Below are 17,973 nucleotides of genomic sequence, written 5' to 3' on the forward strand. Positions count from 1 at the left end.
TTAACCCCATGGCAGCCAAAGTGTTAACGGTAGGCTATATTTTGCAAAGATATTGAATGAATGAATGAATGAAAACTTTATTAACAGATTGCAGAATGGGTACAGTGCAGTACAGCTCAATACATACAATTGTTAAGGGGATGCAGACCAGAGAAAGACTTTCGTCTTGTTTACACCAGGGTCCCCCATTTCCAATTCATCGTAACATATATGACATACATGACATACAGATAGACAGTACTGCTACATCTATACATTTATGACATACCAGATTTGCAATTACAGTACTGTATTGTGATACAAAAAGAAGTCCAGAAAGAAAAGAGTATATACATTAGGCGTAGAAACTGTACATTGGATTGGGTAGGTGGGGGGTGGGACCTGTACATTGGAGGTGGTTGGGGGGGGGGGGGGGGGGGGGGTAGGAGTGGGGGGGGGGGGGGGGGTTGGGGTAGGAGTGGGGGGGGGGGGGTTGGGTAGGAGGGGTGGGTGGGGGACACTGTATAACTGTACAAACAACACTGTACATTGGATTATGGGACTGTACATTGGACTGTACATTGGAGGTGGTTGGGGTGGGTGGGGGGGGGGGGGTGGGGTAGGAGGGGTGGGTGGGGGACACTGTACAACTGTACAAACAACACTGTACATTGGATTATTGACAAGACCATACTTGGTAATTTACTGTACATTGGCGGGGGTTGTGTTCGGACATTTACAGGGGCCAGTTTCGAGTTGCAGTCTCCCTTAGGTGTTTTTTGAGAGTGTTTTTGAAAGTGGGTAGTGATTCACATTCCTTTACAGCTTTGGGTAGGGCGTTCCACATTGATGTGGCATAATTGCGAAACGTGTTTAGTCCCTTGTTTGAGCCGAATCTGGGTTTAACATGATTTGTGGAGCTCCCTCTGGTGTTGTGATCGTGGTATTCACTGACCTTTGGGAAGTATTTAGTCATGTACATGGGTACCTTGGTCGTGTAGTGTATCTTGTAGACCAGGCCCATTGCAAGTTGCTGTACTCTGTCGTCTACTCTAAGCCATCCTAGGTAGTCAAAGTGGGCAGGGGTGAGGTGGGTTCTAGGAGTAAGGTCAAGCAGTAGTCTGACCAGTTTGTTTTTGAGATGTTTGTAATTTGTTTTTAGCGCCTTTGAGGTGCTTTGGTACCATGAGGTGCAAGCATAGTCGTAGTACCCTTGAATGAGTGCTCCTGCTAGAGTCTTCAGGGTATTCTTGTTTACCAGTGAGGAGATCCGGTACAAGAAACGAGTTCGTTGGTTGACTTTTTTATTACATTGGATGCCATTTTGTCACAGGAAAGATTTGCCTCTAGGATGGAACCCAGGTAGGTAATATCTTCTTTCCTTGTGACAATATTGTCACCCACTGTAACTGAGAAGCCGTCGGTCTTGCTGAGTTTGTTATTTGAACCGAAGAGAATGGACTCTGTTTTGCCCCATGTGTAATGATAGTTTGGTATTAACCGCCATGTTTCAGCAAACAGCTTAGAACGGACCTAGTAATGATATTTGATAAACAGCCTACCTGTAAGAAGTTAATTGTATAATAAGGAATGTGACAGATTAGCTAGAGAATGAATCTGCAATATTTGTGTGCATGCTATTGTGTTAGCATGTGATAGCCAGAGTTAGCAAGACACATGAAACAATTTTCTGGCGAGGGACAATTTCTAATTGATTGTATCTACCTCCTAAATAATATTAGATTACAATATTACTGACATTGTAAGGACACAAATATGATTTGATTGGAATCTAGATTACCTTTGGCAGACTAACGTTAGTCCACTTTCGGTGTACTGCCTGCTGTGCTGCTTGCTATATATGGTGCTGAGTGCTGACACACTGGATGATTCTTCGTTGGTGTTTAACGGCAGCTTGCATCCGTCCATAGTGTTACACTACTGCCACCTTCTGGAGGCTATTGAATTACTGCATCGACAGTACTACTGCCACCTTCTGGAGCTATTGAATTACTGCATCGACAGTTTTTAGTCCTTTTGTTTTTAGAAAGGCAACCAGGCCCACTTCCACACTCAGCGTGTCATGTTCTATATATATCTATGATTTACACCTTCTCCTTTTTAGCCATGCCCTCTTCATTCTCTCAGTCATGTAATTTCTTTCTATGATATATTTTCTACAGTCATTAATCACATCTTCTGTCTCTAGTGTCTGACAAATGCTCACAAAGTCCAGTTGCATGCTTCCCTATAATGTGGAGAGTGATTTAGGTTCTTCTTCTTCTTCTTCTTCTTCTTCTTCTTCTTCTTCTTCTTCTTATTGGGTTTTTTTTTGGCAGCTGGCCACCATTCGTTTGGGGCATTACCACCATAGATAATAATAACTTTATTTGTATAGATGATTACCACCATCTTCTGGAATCCGAGTGATTTAGGTTACTATCACCTGTGCGTAATATTCTATTTCTGGCGGTAGGCCAGGTAGCCTGAATACTTTTACCAACGGATTTCCAGTTCCGCGTTCGCGTTCTGCGCTCTGATTGGCCAATGACGTTTCTGGTCGCGCCAATCGTGTGACGGCAAGTTCTGCCACCGGTTAAGCTTAGGCACTCTTTCGAAGTTGGTTAAGGTTAGAGTTTGTCTTAGAGCATGGCCATAGAACACCAGCCCTGATTCCAAACTCTAACCTTAACCAACTTCGAAAGAGTCGCCTAAGCTTAACCAGTGATAAACTAGGCGTTATATTGATGAGAGACATGACCATACTATGGTAGGTCATGACCAGGCAGGTTACACTAGAGAATATTTTAGTACCTTTACAGAGGACATGTACTGTATATAGCTATTTTGTGTTGGAACTTGTTGCCGTATAATATAAAAAAAAAGCTAAAAAAATGTTGGCCATTTATTTATTGATGAAAACGCATAATATGGTTTTTACCTATACATTCGGATCAGCAGTTCAGCACCTGCACTGTTGGTGGGTGAGCCTAGTAAAGGATGTCGCATTGCGTTCATCTTCATTGAATGGACCAATGCAATAGTCTACCCCCCCCCTCTCTCTATATATATCTCACACGCACACACACACACACACTTCAGAAACAAACATAGTATCAATGAGAGCATCAATAAATACATCTGAGTGATGTCTAGTAAAAAAATATATATATATATATATATATAAAATAAATTGGGCCCCCCCCAGTGCTGGGCCCTTGGAATCATCCTAAGCCCCCCCCCCCCAGCTACGCCCCTGTGTGGAGGTATGTACCTTGTTCTGTTACTGTGTCTGATCTAACTGTGTTTTGTTATAGTTTGCTAGTGGTTTATGTTTATTATTATTATTATTATTATTATTATTATTATTATTATTATTATTATTATTATTATTATTATTATTATTATTATTATTATTATTATTATTATTATTATTATTATATATTTTCTTTTGTTGGGAGAGTTTGTGGGTGATAAGTGGTGGTGGTAGAGGGGGGTTATCCTGTGTTTTGTTTAGTTTTTTAAGTTTAGCTGTGAATTGATTTCACTGTTTTATGTTGTTTAGTTTTGTTGTTTTTATTATGTGTGTTAGAGGGGGGTTAGCTGCTGCCACCATTGTGGTAGCTAATGGGGATCCAAATAAACAAACATGCATACTTCTCCATCTCTGCTCTTGTCTTGTGGACTCTTTTTCCATCTGCTGATCTCTGGACACTTGGGAGTGGAACAGAGACTCTACCAGGCCTGTCGATTCATCCAGTTTATTAGGTTTGCTGGCTGTTGTGGCCCCATGCTGGTTAGCTGAAGTAACTGGTTACCCACCATCTGGCTCCTCCTGGTGCTCTGCCTTCTTTGCACTTCTGGTCACAGTGTTCTCCTCAATGTGCTGCCAGGCCTTTTCTTCTGACACCACTTGTTAGAATGCCTGAGCAAATTGTCTCAAAATCACCCCTCAAATATAACCCAAGTGCATCAAAATGGACTGAACAGAGTCTCGGTATCATGCTTTAGATTTTCACCCCAAACAAGGAGAACATTTTGTTTTTAGTAACCGACTGTCATAATGACAACATTCTAAAGCTGCATTGGGAGCCAGTGTCAGGAGCCAACTGTATATGTATGAAATATCCTCATATTTTTGTTACCAAGAATTTTGTCAAGGAAAAAAACCAAGAAACATTTATGTCTTATTATGCCTCCATCTTTCTTTCCTGTGAAAGCTGTTTGAATGTCATTTCTGCAGAGAATCTGAACCTCCAGCTGAAGGACCACCTTTCTACCAGACACGGTAAAATTGCATTCATGAAAGGTTGCAGCCTGAGAAAAACTAAAAACAGTTCCCCTTTCCCACTATGCCCAACCATCTGTAAACAGTGACATTTAAATATCAGGTCTAATTTGAGAATGCAATCATGGTTGAAAAGAGTAGAGGACTAATTACACTACAATGTGGAACTCCATGTCCATAATGTCTCCTGGATGATAACCAAACCTCCCTACCCTCACCTCCCATTCCTAGCACGGTGTTGGACAACATTCCACTGACATACACTGTTTCGCAGGCTGTGTGACGTACAGGTGAATGAATGAAAACTTTATTTAACAGATTGCAGAATGGGTACAAAACAGTACGGCTCAATACACACAATTGTTAAGGGGATGCAGACCAGAGAAAGACGTTTGTCTTGTTTACATCAGGGTCCCCCATTTTCAATTCATAGTGACATTTATGATTTATGACATACACAACATACATGACATGACATTTATGGCATAGGGACATACATGACATACAGGTGTAATTAATGCAGCACTGTATGGAGCTGCAACTCGTCCATCCCTTCTACTAAAATGGTCCATTCTGTGTGTGCGTGTGTGTTTACTTGCGCTTGTGTGTGGGGCGCGTTATATTTTTTCCTAGCCGCATTTCTCGGAGACGCTCTCTGATTGGCCGACGCCTGTTTCTACACTGGTTAAGCTTAGGCACTCTTTCGAAGTTGGTCAAGGTTAGAGTTTGTCTTAGAGCAGGGTGATAGAACGTCAGCCCTGATTCCAAACTCTAACCTTAACCAACTTCGAAAGAGTCGCCGACTCGCCTAAGCTTAACCAGTGATAAACTAGGCGTTAGGTAGTTTGCTGCTGTTAGACCCGGAAATGGGCAAAGACACAGCTCGTCACGCGATTGGGCAAACATGTCAGTGGCCAATCAGAGAGCGTCAGTCAGTGGCCAATCAGAGAGCGTCTCCGAGAAATGCGGCTAGAAAAAAAATAACGCGTGTGGGCACATGTAGGGGTGGCCAGAGTTGATGCGGAAGGATCGGCGGAGCCATGCCGTATGTTCATGGGGGGCGGCTGTTGTGGGACAAGGAAGCCAGAACAAGTGCGGTTTGTTCATGTGGGAGGATGGATTCTGAGAGGTGCGCCGAGTGGCGGCGTCTGCGTCCGTCGGAACTGTGCAGCGAGGACATGTGTGGGAGTAGTAGTCGGTGGGGGGTGTCGGAAAGAGTGGCTGTGAGGAATCGGGAAGGGCGAGGACCTTGCGATTGGTAGCCCCGGCCTGTGAGCGGCTGTCCAGGGTATTGGGAGGATCGTGATGGAAGTAAATGGTGTGAGAAGGGCGAGGAAGATAGCGGTAGGGATAAGAATGATCATGACGAAGGGAAGGGGACGGGTGGGGCCAGTATGGAGTGTAGTGGGGAAGAGAGTGGGGGAGAAGAGTGGAAAGAGGTGGGGAAGAAGTGTAGGGAAAGGGAGGGGAAGGGGAGTAAGAGGAAGAAAGAGAGGGGAGATAGCTTGAGTGGGTCAGAGGATGAGGGCAGAGGACAGGGTTTTGTAGGGTTGAATGTAGTGGTGCGATTTGAGGGGGAAGACGGAGTTAGGGGTATAGAGCCGAGACAGCTGTCAAAGCTCATTAAAGCGCAGTTAGGTGAGGTAAGGTACGGAAAGGTGTTGGGAGATGGGAACTTGTTTATAGGGTGTGTAAGTGTAGTGCAGGTAGAGAGGGCAAGGGAAATGAAGAGTATTGGCAACGTGGTTGTCCGTGAAGTAGCGATAGTAGGGGAGAAAAGGGATGGTGGTTGCAAGGGGGTGATTGGTGGAATGCCAATTAAGGTTAGTATGGATCAGCTGTTAGGGGATTTGAGGAGTGATGTATGTCAAGCCGCGTCAATGTTGTGTATGCATCTGGTAGGCACACTGTGCCTTTAAGACAGCACGGTGGTCTTACGACAGTGCTGTGAAGTACCGTCAAGTGTTGTGGTAACGTCAGTTGGGTTGGTGTGCTGTTGTGCACAGTGCACTGGTTGAGCTAGCCCCTTTCGTGACTGCGATGTGCAAGCCAGGGGCTTTTTGAGCATGAAATAAAATGTCTAACCTTACGTCGTAGTCCGGTGCTTTTTTGGAAACATTATAGTCATAACAGATACACCTAGCTGGCTGCTTTGAGCACACGGGGCTAACGTTAGCTAGCAAGCAGCTATAGCTAAACGCTAACTAGAAGCTAACCACTGTATACAGTTCCAGTAGACCTAACATTACACCTCTGTGATTTAAATGTGTCCTTAGTAACTTATACTCGAGGGTTGTACTAGGGTTGGATGCAGTTCCCCGTTGGTCAGTCTGTCTGTTTTCTGCTGTGTTTAACGTTATCTGTTTGCGAGTGCTCCTGATGGCTAGCCTAGTACCGCAGGACTTTTATTATTATATGTCCGCGGGTTGGCCATACTGCGCAAACGTTTATTAAACATTATATGTCCGCGGGTGGTCTTGTGCAGTGCTCTCGTGGCACTGTCAACTAAAGCGAACACTCAGAAGACGCGCACCGTTTGCCAGTGCAGTGATTGCAGAATGTTTTATTTTTTTGTATACTCGCCAGCAGGGGAGGAAACCAACTTTTTGCTTACCAGCCAACTGGCGAGTATCTGATTTTTTTTACCAGCCAACGTAAAAAATACCTGCATTTGGCGGGTAAAAGTGGCCTAATTTCCTCCCCTGTGCAGGAGGATCAGGGAAAGCAGGATAGGGAACAGGGTTTTAGGAAAGGGCAGCTGACAGTAGAGGAAGTTCAGGAGGAGAAAGAGAGGGTGTTTAGGGGAGAAGTTGGATATGGTGGCCTTTGTGGCAGGAGTAGTGAATACAACAGCGACGGTTAGCAGTAGGACAGAGAGGACTAGGTTGATAGTTCTAGCAGCAGTGGGACACTTGGGGATGAAGGGGTTGACAGTGGAGGATGTTATGAGGGAGTTACTGAGGGTGGCTGATCAAGTAGCGTTAGAGAAGGGGGGTGTGAGTGAGCGAGTAGGTCAGAGTCAGGCTACGGGGGGCGAAGCATGTGTCGCAGAGGGGGTATCAGTCAGGAGGAAGCAGTGTTAAGCTGCACGCCATTGGACGGTGTGGGGGATGAAGGATTCCAGTAGATGGCGGTAGAGTAGAAGGAGAAGAGAATTTGTGCGAAGCTTCGTAGCCGCATTTCTGCAGACCCCTCTCTGATTGGTTGAACTCCATTTCTGCAGACCCCTCTCTGATTGGTTGAGCGTGCGCTTGCGCACGACCCGCGACAAGCTCCTTCAGAAACTCCGGAGGAAACGCCGTTAAGCTCCAGAGACAGGCTGAAAACCCACAGTTCTTGCCCGACGGATGGAGCGAATCCCGGATCCGAGGTTTCTGATGACTACCCCCAAAACATGGAGGTCGCGAACGCAATTTATACGCATGGAAGTATTGATTACGCCATAACGAATCATTAAAAAAATATACCGTTAACTGGAATATGTTGTGTGTGCCTTTCTGAATATGATTTGGGAGGGTTATAATAGAAGAAAGACAGTGTAAACAATATAACGTTATGTGAATAAACCGCGAAATAATAACTAATTCCTTGGTCAATAGAAGTCTCTGTGATACTTTCTGAATATGATTTGGGAGGGTTATAATAGAAGAAAGACAATGTAAACAATGTAGGATGGCTTAGAGTAGACGACAGAGTACAGCAACTTGCAATGGGCCTGGTCTACAAGATACACTACACGACCAAGGTACCCATGTACATGACTAAATACTTCCCAAAGGTCAGTGAATACCACGATCACAACACCAGAGGGAGCTCCACAAATCATGTTAAACCCAGATTCGGCTCAAACAAGGGACTAAACACGTTTCGCAATTATGCCACATCAATGTGGAACGCCCTACCCAAAGCTGTAAAGGAATGTGAATCACTACCCACTTTCAAAAACACTCTCAAAAAACACCTAAGGGAGACTGCAACTCGAAACTGGCCCCTGTAAATGTCGACACAACCCCCGCCAACACCCCCCCCCCCCCACTCCTACCCCCCCCCCCCCCCCCCCCCCCCAACCACCTCCAATGTACAGTCCCACCCCCACCTACCCAATCCAATGTACAGTTTCTACGCCTAATGTATACACTCTTTTCTTTCTGGACTCTTTTTGTATCACAAATACAGTACTGTAATTGCAAATCTGGTATGTCATAAATGTATAGATGTAGCAGTACTGTCTATCTGTATGTCATGTATGTCATATATGTTACGATGAATTGGAAATGGGGGACCCTGGTGGAAACAAGACGAAAGTCTTTCTCTGGTCTGCATCCCCTTAACAATTGTATGTATTGAGCTGTACTGCACTGTACCCATTCTGCAATCTGTTAATAAAGTTTTCATTCATTCATTCATTCAAACAATATAACGTTATGTGAATAAACTGGCGAAATAACCGTGAAATAACATAATGTTATGTTATATAATGTTACAATGTACAGTTTCTAACAGCTGGCTGTGTTATGAAATGTGCATAACGTTATGAATAAACCGCAAAGTCACGAGAAATAAATAACGTTATACGCGAATCTGGTAGTACATTTCTGCTTATCTTCTTGATATGATAACATTACATCCGCCTTTTACCGCGTGACGAGCTAAACCAATCAGAGAGGGGCTTCGCTCACATGACGCTCAACCAATCATAGAGGGGTCTGCAGAAATGGAGTTCAACCAATCAGAGAGGGGTCTGCAGAAATGCGGCTACGAAATAAAGGTGTCTAGTCTGGCGGAAAGAGTAGGCCGGAAATCACACGAAGAAGAAGAAGAAGAAGAAGAAGAAGAAGAAGAAGAAGAAGAAGAAGAAGAAGAAGAAGAAGAAGAAGAAGAAGAAGAAGAAGAAGAAGAAGAAGAAGAAGAAGAAGAAGAAGAAGAAGAAGAAGAAGAAGAAGAAGAAGAAGGGCACATGTAGGCGGACACTAACCTTTGACCACCAGTGGTGTGTCACTATGCACAGTTACCGATTGGCTGGTTCGGCAGCATGGCAGTTTGATTGGGAACAAGAAGGGTTGCGAGTATCTAGTCAACTGTTAGCTAACAAGCTTACGTTAGCTTTCTAGAATTTCAAGTCAATATGAGCTATATTACAGCCAGTACCATTTATTGACCCAACATCGAAATCGGTTTCATCACATGCCGATGTGAGATAGCAAAGCACACCTAGTTACGTTTTGGACATGCATTTAAATTAAACATCTGTCCAACAACGAGGTAAGGTGGTGGCTCGCTAATGCTCGCTAGCTAGCCCAAGCTAATATTAGCAGAACCAATGTCGTATCCTGGCTTCAGCTAACTAGTAACATTCACACATTTTAACCTGTCTGCTTTGGCTCACAGGTTACGTTATGTTTTATGAGTGAACAACGACGCTAAGTGTTATTGCACGTGTTTCTTAAACTCTGGACACCGGTTTTGCACCGGGAACAATGTTTATATGACCTGCCTGCATGACATTGGCAGCTAGTTAGAGTTGATCAGTAGAACAACAACCCTTTCAATGACTTGCTCTTGAGATACTATTCCGACATGCTTGAATGTTCTGCCACAATGATTGTACATTTGTTTAGACCGGCTATTATGGAATACGGAGTTGACTAGCGACGTTGTATTGCATGACCTTGGCTCTAGACTAAACCACTAACATAATAAACGCTGGTCATTGGTGTGAAATGGGAGATATTATTGATTAAGCTATATCATTCATCACACAAACTAGGTTAACTGGTATTTTCCCCTGATAATAGCCTACTCGGTTTACGAAAGGGAGACTGTGTTCATATGGAATCGTCATGGAATGTTAATGTTGTTTTCCAGGCATGGAAAAAGTTATGTAAAATACATTACAATACAATACAAAATCCTTCCCTTTTTCAGCCAGAGGTCACCCAGGTGATGGGGGTTTAACCGATCGGCCTATATCATTGACAATGCATTGAATATTTGCACATGGAGACCTGATGAAGACCCAGCTGGGTTCAAACGTTGTCACATTTTTTATTAATTAAAGGTGTATTTTGGAGCATAGTGTGGGAGTTCTTCATAATCTTTCTTCCAGTTCCAAGTCAACCCAGCAGAGTACGATTTGCATTTGCCTACTAGAGAAAAGGTGAACCAACGTAATCCCACTTGAATACAGTTGGATCCACATTAATTAAGCAGATAGGTGAAAATAACTGCATTCAAAAAAGATCAGTAAAGAGGAGACTCCTGGCCTGGGTATCCATTGAGCCCCCTTTTTTTTATTAAACATTTATAGACATACAACACAACATATACAGTAACATCAACCATTGAGCCCCTTTTTATGAAGCTATCTTGATATTAGAGATCAAGGGACCCCTTTGACTATGGCCATGTGTACCGTGACGATATGCTTCCTTGTCTAGCAAATAGTTGTTGGAATGACAACAGTTATTTTTTTACACTCAGGAAGGTTAGTCGGATGACGGGGCTCCCTGGGTTAGCAGCATGCAGCAGAAGAGGAACATCCAGATCATTGAATGGGAGGACCTGGACAAGAGGAAGTTCTACTCCTTTGGGGTGTTCATGACCATGACCATCCGAGCCACCGTCTACCCAGCCACACTCATCCGCACGCGGCTGCAGGTACAGAAAGGCAAATCACTGTACAATGGCACCTTCGATGCCTTCTTCAAAATCTTGCGGGCAGAGGGTGTGCAGGGTCTGTACCGTGGATTTATGGTCAACACCTTCACCCTAATCTCTGGCCAGGCCTACATCACCACCTATGAGCTAGTGAGAAACTATGTCTCGTTCTATTCCAATGACAACATTGTGAAGTCAGTGGTGGCGGGAGGCTCAGCCTCCCTGGTGGCTCAGACCATCACCGTCCCCATCGACGTAATCTCCCAACAGCTGATGATGCAAGGCCAGGGGGAGCACCTCACCCGCTTCCGGCTGCCTAAAGTAGAGGTGGGGAAGCCCAACAGGACGTTTGGCCAAACCAGGCACATTATTACACAGATTTTTGCTGCCGATGGTTTCCGTGGCTTCTATCGGGGTTATGTGGCCTCTCTCCTCACCTACATCCCAAACAGTGCTGTCTGGTGGCCTTTTTATCATTTTTATGCAGGTAATGTTTAGTTCCTGTTCATCTTATCATTTTTATGCAGGTAACGTTTGGCTTAGTGATGCACCGATGTGAAAATTGTGACCGATAACCGATATTAATATAGCTGTTCTGGCCGATACCGATATTTACCGATGTCGATATCTCTGTATCTGTATTTATATCAGCCCATATCGGCCCTATCTTGATATCGCACCGATACCGATGTGTAAAAAAAACTGCCATATCGGCCGATATATCGTGCATCACTAGTTTAGCTCCAGTTCATTTTATAATTTTTATGTCATAATGTTTACCTCCAGTTCATCTTATCATTTTTTATGCAGCTAAAGTTTAGCTCCAGTTCATCTTATCATTTTATGCAGGTAACGTTTAGCTCTAGTTAATATTATAATTTGTATTCCAGTAATGTTTAGCTCCAGTTAATCTTATAATTTTTTATGCAGGTAATGTTTAGCTCCAGTTAATCTTATAATCTTTTATGCAGGTAATGTTTAGCTCCAGTTCATCTTATAATTTTTTATGCAGGTAATGTTTAGCTCCAGTTCATTATCCACTTCAGCAAGACAAGACACTCATGGAATAGATTTGTATGAACATTAATCTGATGACATTTCACAAAAGCTTTTTTTCCCCAAAATGTTCAACAGAACAGCTCTCACAACTGGCCCCCAGTGACTGCCCTCATCTGCTTCTGCAAGCCATGGCTGGGCCACTAGCCGCTGCTACTGCCTCCACTGTTACAAACCCAATGGATGTGGTCAGAGCTAGAGTGCAGGTACAGTTTACATCCAGCAGGTTGTGTAAAATGCATCAGGGATAGTGTGAGATGGGTACTAAATGCTAAGCTGAACTCAAAATGTTGGCATAATTGATTACCGGTAAATGCAATGTAAATTCTTTTACCGTGTGCATATTTAGCCAGTGTATGATTAACTCGGTAGCGGTATTATGATTCAGTCATAATATATTTGTCTCTATGTTTTTGTATTGAGCAGGTTGAAGGCAGAACTTCAGTTATTGACACCTTCAAGCAGCTGATGGCGGAGGAGGGCTTCTTGGGGATGACCAAAGGACTCTCGGCACGCATCATTTCCTCCACGCCCACTGCCATTGTCATGGTGGTTGGCTATGAGAGCCTAAAGAGACTGAGTTTGCGACCTGAGCTGGTTGACTCAAGACACTGGTAGAACAGATGACATGGGCCCTGTTACCATTTTAGCCCTCAGCCCTGAGCTTGTACAGATTTGAAAGGACAATATAAGAGTCTTGTATTGGGAGCTCCAGTAGCTCACCGCGTATCTCGGCGCTATTTCGGCGTCGGGGACAACCGTCACGGATCTGGGGTACACGAGTTCGACTCCCGGACTCGCCGTATTTTCTCAAGAGTGTCTTCCCCTGATCTATATCCCATTCAACCTGTTTCTGTCGGTCATGCTTGACCAGAAAAAGCGATAAACGCTAAAAAATGAAGTTAAAAAAAAATATATATTAGCCTGGAGACCAAAATGAAACTGGGCCACTCTGCCTAGTGCCTACTGTCTATTATCTTTTTTTTTTTTTTTTTTTTTTTTTTTTTTTTATCCACTTTTTCTCCGTTTTCTATTTTTCTCCCATCCCAATTCCATTGTGCCAATTCTTCCCTCCCCTGTCTTGAACATTGCTCACATATGCCCCCCACTGGCCGGTTGTAGGGAGGATAGAAGCCTTGCATCACGTGTCCCCTCCGGTACACGAGGAAGCAGCCTGTCACATCTTTTCACCTGCCAGCGCGGACTCTCATTGGCGAGGTGTAACGTGTGGGAGGCTCACACTACCCCCGCCATTTCCTGTCTGCTGTGCAGGCGTCCCCAACCGACCTGTAGGAGTCACTACCACCCATCGACTTCCACCCTCTAACTCTGCCAATTGAGTTAGTATGACGGCTGGCCCAAGCCGGAGGCAACGCAGACAGCCGGAGTCGAACCCGGTGTCTCTTGCGTTGGTGACGAGCGCAATGTCCGCTGCGCCACCCAGCCGCCTTCCATGTCTATTATCTGTAATTCCTTTTGGTTGGCCTTTTGAAATTGCTGCCTTCTTTGTGTGAAATTACGCAGAAGACCTTTTGTTTAAAAAGCAACAACAATAACATCAATATATGCAAGAAGAACTGCCGTTTAGATTTAATTAGAATGTGTGACCATCATGTTTCTATACGGTAATTTGCTTTACAACTGGCCTGTACAGTACACTGAACCAATCACTCCCTCTGCCTTTATATTTGATTTGTGACAGAATAGCTCAATCAAGATAAAGTTGCTGCTGCACTTCACATTTTAATTATTTTTGTATCACAAACAACCCATGGACTGACCCTGGTCTTCAGAGTAGTCGACGGGGGATGCTCCCCCCCCCTTGGCTGGCTACTCTGGAACCTTTGATCTTTGTTGGTAAAGCCACGATCATGAGGTGACACTTCATTGTACTCTATGACCAATGTGCTTTGCCATACACTCCACATTCATTCATTCATGTGGTGCAATCACAAGACAGAAATGGCTACATGCTTGCTAGTTAGCAGTAGGCTACATGCTAGCTACTGTAGTTAGCAGTAGGCTACATGCTAGCTAGTTAGCAGTAGGTTACATAATTTCCTTGCTTTGGTTAGAGGTTTTCCTGGCTAGTACCTCTTCCTTGGTAATCCTGATATCTAGCAAGCTCCTGTAGTGTGAGAAAGTCAAATGATGAGCTCCGGGAAATATGCATTTATGGTCTTAGAAACATATTGACATTTTAAACTCGGAATGTCATTCAGCACATATTTTTAAAAAGTGTTTTTTTGTTATATTTTGGGGGCATATTGATGATGTATTTCACCTTTGACAACATTTCACATTTGACAACATAGTGAGGGTAAGCAAGGCAAGCAATTTGGTATTTTATTTACAATATTGAAAATTACATTCCTGAGATTTAAGCACTTAAAGGGGACCTGCATTGCTATTCCTAGCACTATTTGGGCAACTTTACATAATTCCCGAGAGTCTGGAAGAGATCTGTAAGGTTTATTTAAAAAAAATATATATATATATATATTTCTAATGGAGTACTCAAAAGCATAATTTTCCAGCCTCAAGATTTCAGCCTGTTATTGGCTGGGTTCCGCCCATAAGCACTTTCACTCTCATCCACACAGTCTGCGAGTGGCGGAGAGAGAGAGCACTGTAAACACAGCTGCATGCGAGATACGCAGGTCCCCTTCTCTTTCTCTCTCCCTCCCGTTTGAGGAAGTCTTCCACTGTGCCGCTCGCTACAGCTATAGACGGGGCGTTAGTTATGCTCCCAAATCGAGAGAGGGGGAGAGAGCGAGACGCGTGTGTGTATGTGCTCTGTCGCGAGGGTCTATCTGTTACTCTCTCTCGCTCGCTCTCTGTCAAACCCCGTTTGGTGCGCTACAACCACAGAGCCAATCGGATCACTATCCGCTCCATCCTCGCCACGTGACGTCACCATGCGAGTCAAATCAGAACGACTTGATTAAAAGGAGCAAGGAAATGAATGACGGCAATCCGCCAATATGGTATTTAGAGACACAGACGCATTGATACTAACTCCTATTACTATAATACAATGCTAGACACTGAAAAAAGACATTTATAATGCATGTCACCTTTAATTTCTATTCCACAGACAATTGATCTATCTCAAACAGTTTTGATTGGATGATCAAGAAAAGAGGGTGGGACATTGCCCCCCCCCCCCCCCCCCCCAAATCATTTTCTCTGCTGATTGCCCTCTTTCTAAACTTTTTGGTAAAATCAAATTAAAATTTGTGAGTGGTAGCCAATCACCATCCTTGCCCAGCTTTTGGGTGAAGACTGTCTCAAAAAGGGTACCTTTTTAGTAGAGTGCCGCCTGTTGACTATTCAGCGAACACTAGAACCGGAAATAGTGTCTACTTTACATGGATTAAATGGTAATCATATTACAATAAAAGGGACTTTGAGGCGCAGATCAGCTTATTTTGAAGTTGTATCCATAGATGTATTGTAATCGTTTTCAAATATGTACTTTCCTTGCATGCATTTGTACAATGTATGCATTCAATTACCCTGTTAGATATAAAGCCCAGGTGCAGGACATGGAGCTACAGTCATTGGCTGCTTTTAAAGGATTGTTCACTTTGAAGATGCAGAAATGTTCGTATCCTATGGATGACTGTTGCTTTACTAACATGATAGCTAGCACTGCCACTATGGCATCTGAGAAATGACGCTGAATAGTCTGTTGTTGAATGCAATTTTGGTAAAGTCATTGTGCTCAGTAGGCAACTATCTTGAAGATGATTATACTTTTGAGTGTTTCGTTTTAATGTACTTGGATTGGATGTAAGAAGTCATGGGAGATTGAAGAAGCAGTCCTCTTGTGACAGTAAATCTTGAATGCAATCATTGTGAATATCGTAGCCTTTTTAAGCATATGCGGTTGTATATTTTTGGGAATTTATGTTTAATATAATTTGTCTTGCAGTAAGGGTTGCATTTTCATCTAATATTTATTATTTGATATTTGTAGTCAAAAGTTTATCAAAAGATAAATTTATTATATTATTATTAAATGTCACGTTCTTCTCTGCAAAGAATCAATATTTTAGATGCCGCATTTTAGTTTAGAGAATAGTTTAAAGGGGCATTGCACCCAAAGTCAAATATTTGAGGCTTTTAGATATAAGGTAGTTGTCCCTCAGTCAAATAATCCATACGACATTTCCAGCTCTGTAAATTCTTGACTAACTTGTTTTTACTGTGGATTGCAAAATCCCTTTATTCTCAAAGCCAATGGAATATGCAAACTATGATGCATAAAAACCTTGAAGGATTGAAAGGATGAATTACCTGGTCCTTTATAAAACACGTTCTCAATCAACAAAGGATATTCACTTGCAATGACTTGACACGTGTATCCAGAATGTTGACTACAGTGTGGAATTTTAATATCAAACCCAAGGAATCCTCGTGATGCAGTAAAACTCCAGTGATTATGTCATCTATTCTAGACCAGTGGTTCTCAACTCTTGGTTTGTGAGCCCCGTACATAGTCCAGCATAGACTAAATGATTCACTTTTACACAAAATTATGATTTTTTTATTTCCCCTTTTCAGGCTATTAAAGATAGGAAGAGTACTTTCGATTTCTAATATTATTTCCCACATTCACAAGCAAAAACATTGTACCAAAAATGATAAACATGTTGATTAGTTTATCTTTTCACAAAACCATCTTGCGACCCCCAGGTTGAGAACCACTGTTCTAGACGGTGAGTGACACTTTAGTGTGTGTAATTTTACTTGCCATAATGCAGAATACACATGCTTTCATTTATTGTATAGTCTTGATTCAGTAACTTGGTCAATAAAACATCACAAATGGCTAACTGTCATTTTGTGTAATACCACCCATACAAAAACATATAGTATTTCCAAAAAGTATGGTATAAATGCTGTGATATTACCATCGGTTTAAATTGGATTATATTATTTAAGTACAAAAGTGGTACCATGGTGATGCATAACATTTACCATGGCAGTATCATGGTACATTATTTATACAATGTTAAAACAAAAATTGCCATCAAACTACCATGATACTTTTTTGTAATGGCACTACATAGTCCCCCATCACCATGTATGGAAGTAGTTGTACACTTAATAATCCTCAGTATTTACCTTCTTTCAATATTTAGTTGCAAATTGTGTTAATGCCTGTTAAAGTATTAAAGTATCAGCTAGTGCTGTGTCGAGTCTATAGAAAGGGTAGGCTGGACTTTGACTGCTCCCATGGGGTGTTCCTTGTTCATTGGGGGAGCAGAGCGTGTGGGAGGATATAATGTGATTCAATGACCTTAGTAGTAGCTCATGTCTTTTGTTGATGTTCTAATAACCAGGGGGCATCCGTACATCTTATCGGAGGTGAGATTTTGACACCTAAGGTCACATCTCATTATGCTAGTTGGGTATTGAGATGGATGGCTCCATTAGAGACAAGTCAATTTAGTTTTAAATCCAGTGGTTTATAGTTTTGTTCGATTTGAGGAAAAACGGCAATGCATTGGCAAGATAACTAGGTGAATTCAGAATTAAATACAGAATACATATCCAATGTTAAATTATAAAACTGTGGGTCCAATTCTATGCTGAAGTAATTTGCCTACTAATGAACATTTCTTAAGCGATGAGATGCTAAATGTAATGCTTGTATCAAATTTACATATGGCTTTGAAGAGAGTTCAAGCCCCAGGTAGTGGACCAAAGCTATAAGCCAGATAATACCTTTATACTTATACGTCTCTTCAACTAGAGCAATTTTTTAGACCAAATCTAAAAAGGTAAACATTTTCATGAATATCGCCAAAGATGCTAGTGCGCCTTGAACTCCATGAAGTCACCAACTTACATGTTAAACCTATTCAACGTGTCCCGCTCCCTCTATGTTTGACACCATTTCTTAAACTTTTCCCTCTTTGCACCACATGGGCCATCTTTTCTTTTTTTTTCTTTTTAGAAACAAACCACCCAAAGACAGACAA

General features: G+C 42.7%; 1 protein-coding gene and 1 long non-coding RNA gene across 4 annotated transcripts in view; one reads left to right on the forward strand and one right to left on the reverse strand.

Moving 5' to 3' along the window:
• Window positions 1–1,872, reverse strand: part of LOC311247146 — a 6,799-nt gene extending 4,927 nt beyond the window's left edge. The window contains exon 1 of the long non-coding RNA XR_014620826.1: window positions 1,781–1,872. This is a non-coding gene — a long non-coding RNA (uncharacterized lncRNA). The remainder of the gene's footprint in view (window positions 1–1,780) is intronic.
• Window positions 1,873–9,127: 7,255 nt separating this feature from the next.
• Window positions 9,128–12,941, forward strand: LOC311246970 (solute carrier family 25 member 44-like). Of its 3 annotated transcripts, none has more exons than XM_084337241.1 (4): window positions 9,128–9,226; window positions 10,748–11,411; window positions 12,059–12,186; window positions 12,407–12,941. In XM_084337241.1, exons 2-4 carry the CDS (start codon window positions 10,787–10,789, stop codon window positions 12,596–12,598), a joined length of 945 nt encoding a protein of 314 aa, XP_084193367.1. In that variant the 5' UTR covers window positions 9,128–9,226; window positions 10,748–10,786; the 3' UTR covers window positions 12,599–12,941. The 3 variants fall into 3 exon arrangements, 2 of the variants coding, with proteins under 2 accessions (XP_084193367.1, XP_084193366.1); XR_014620822.1 differs by lacking the exon at window positions 9,128–9,226 and adding an exon at window positions 9,337–9,529 and having other exon boundaries at window positions 12,064–12,186; window positions 12,407–12,544; XM_084337240.1 differs by lacking the exon at window positions 9,128–9,226 and adding an exon at window positions 9,337–9,529.
• The last annotated feature ends 5,032 nt before the right edge of the window (window positions 12,942–17,973 follow it).

The sequence above is a fragment of the Notolepis coatsorum genome (genome assembly GCF_963971535.1).
Source record: "Notolepis coatsorum genome assembly, chromosome: 20".
NCBI classification, from domain to species: Eukaryota; Metazoa; Chordata; class Actinopteri; order Aulopiformes; family Paralepididae; genus Notolepis; species Notolepis coatsorum.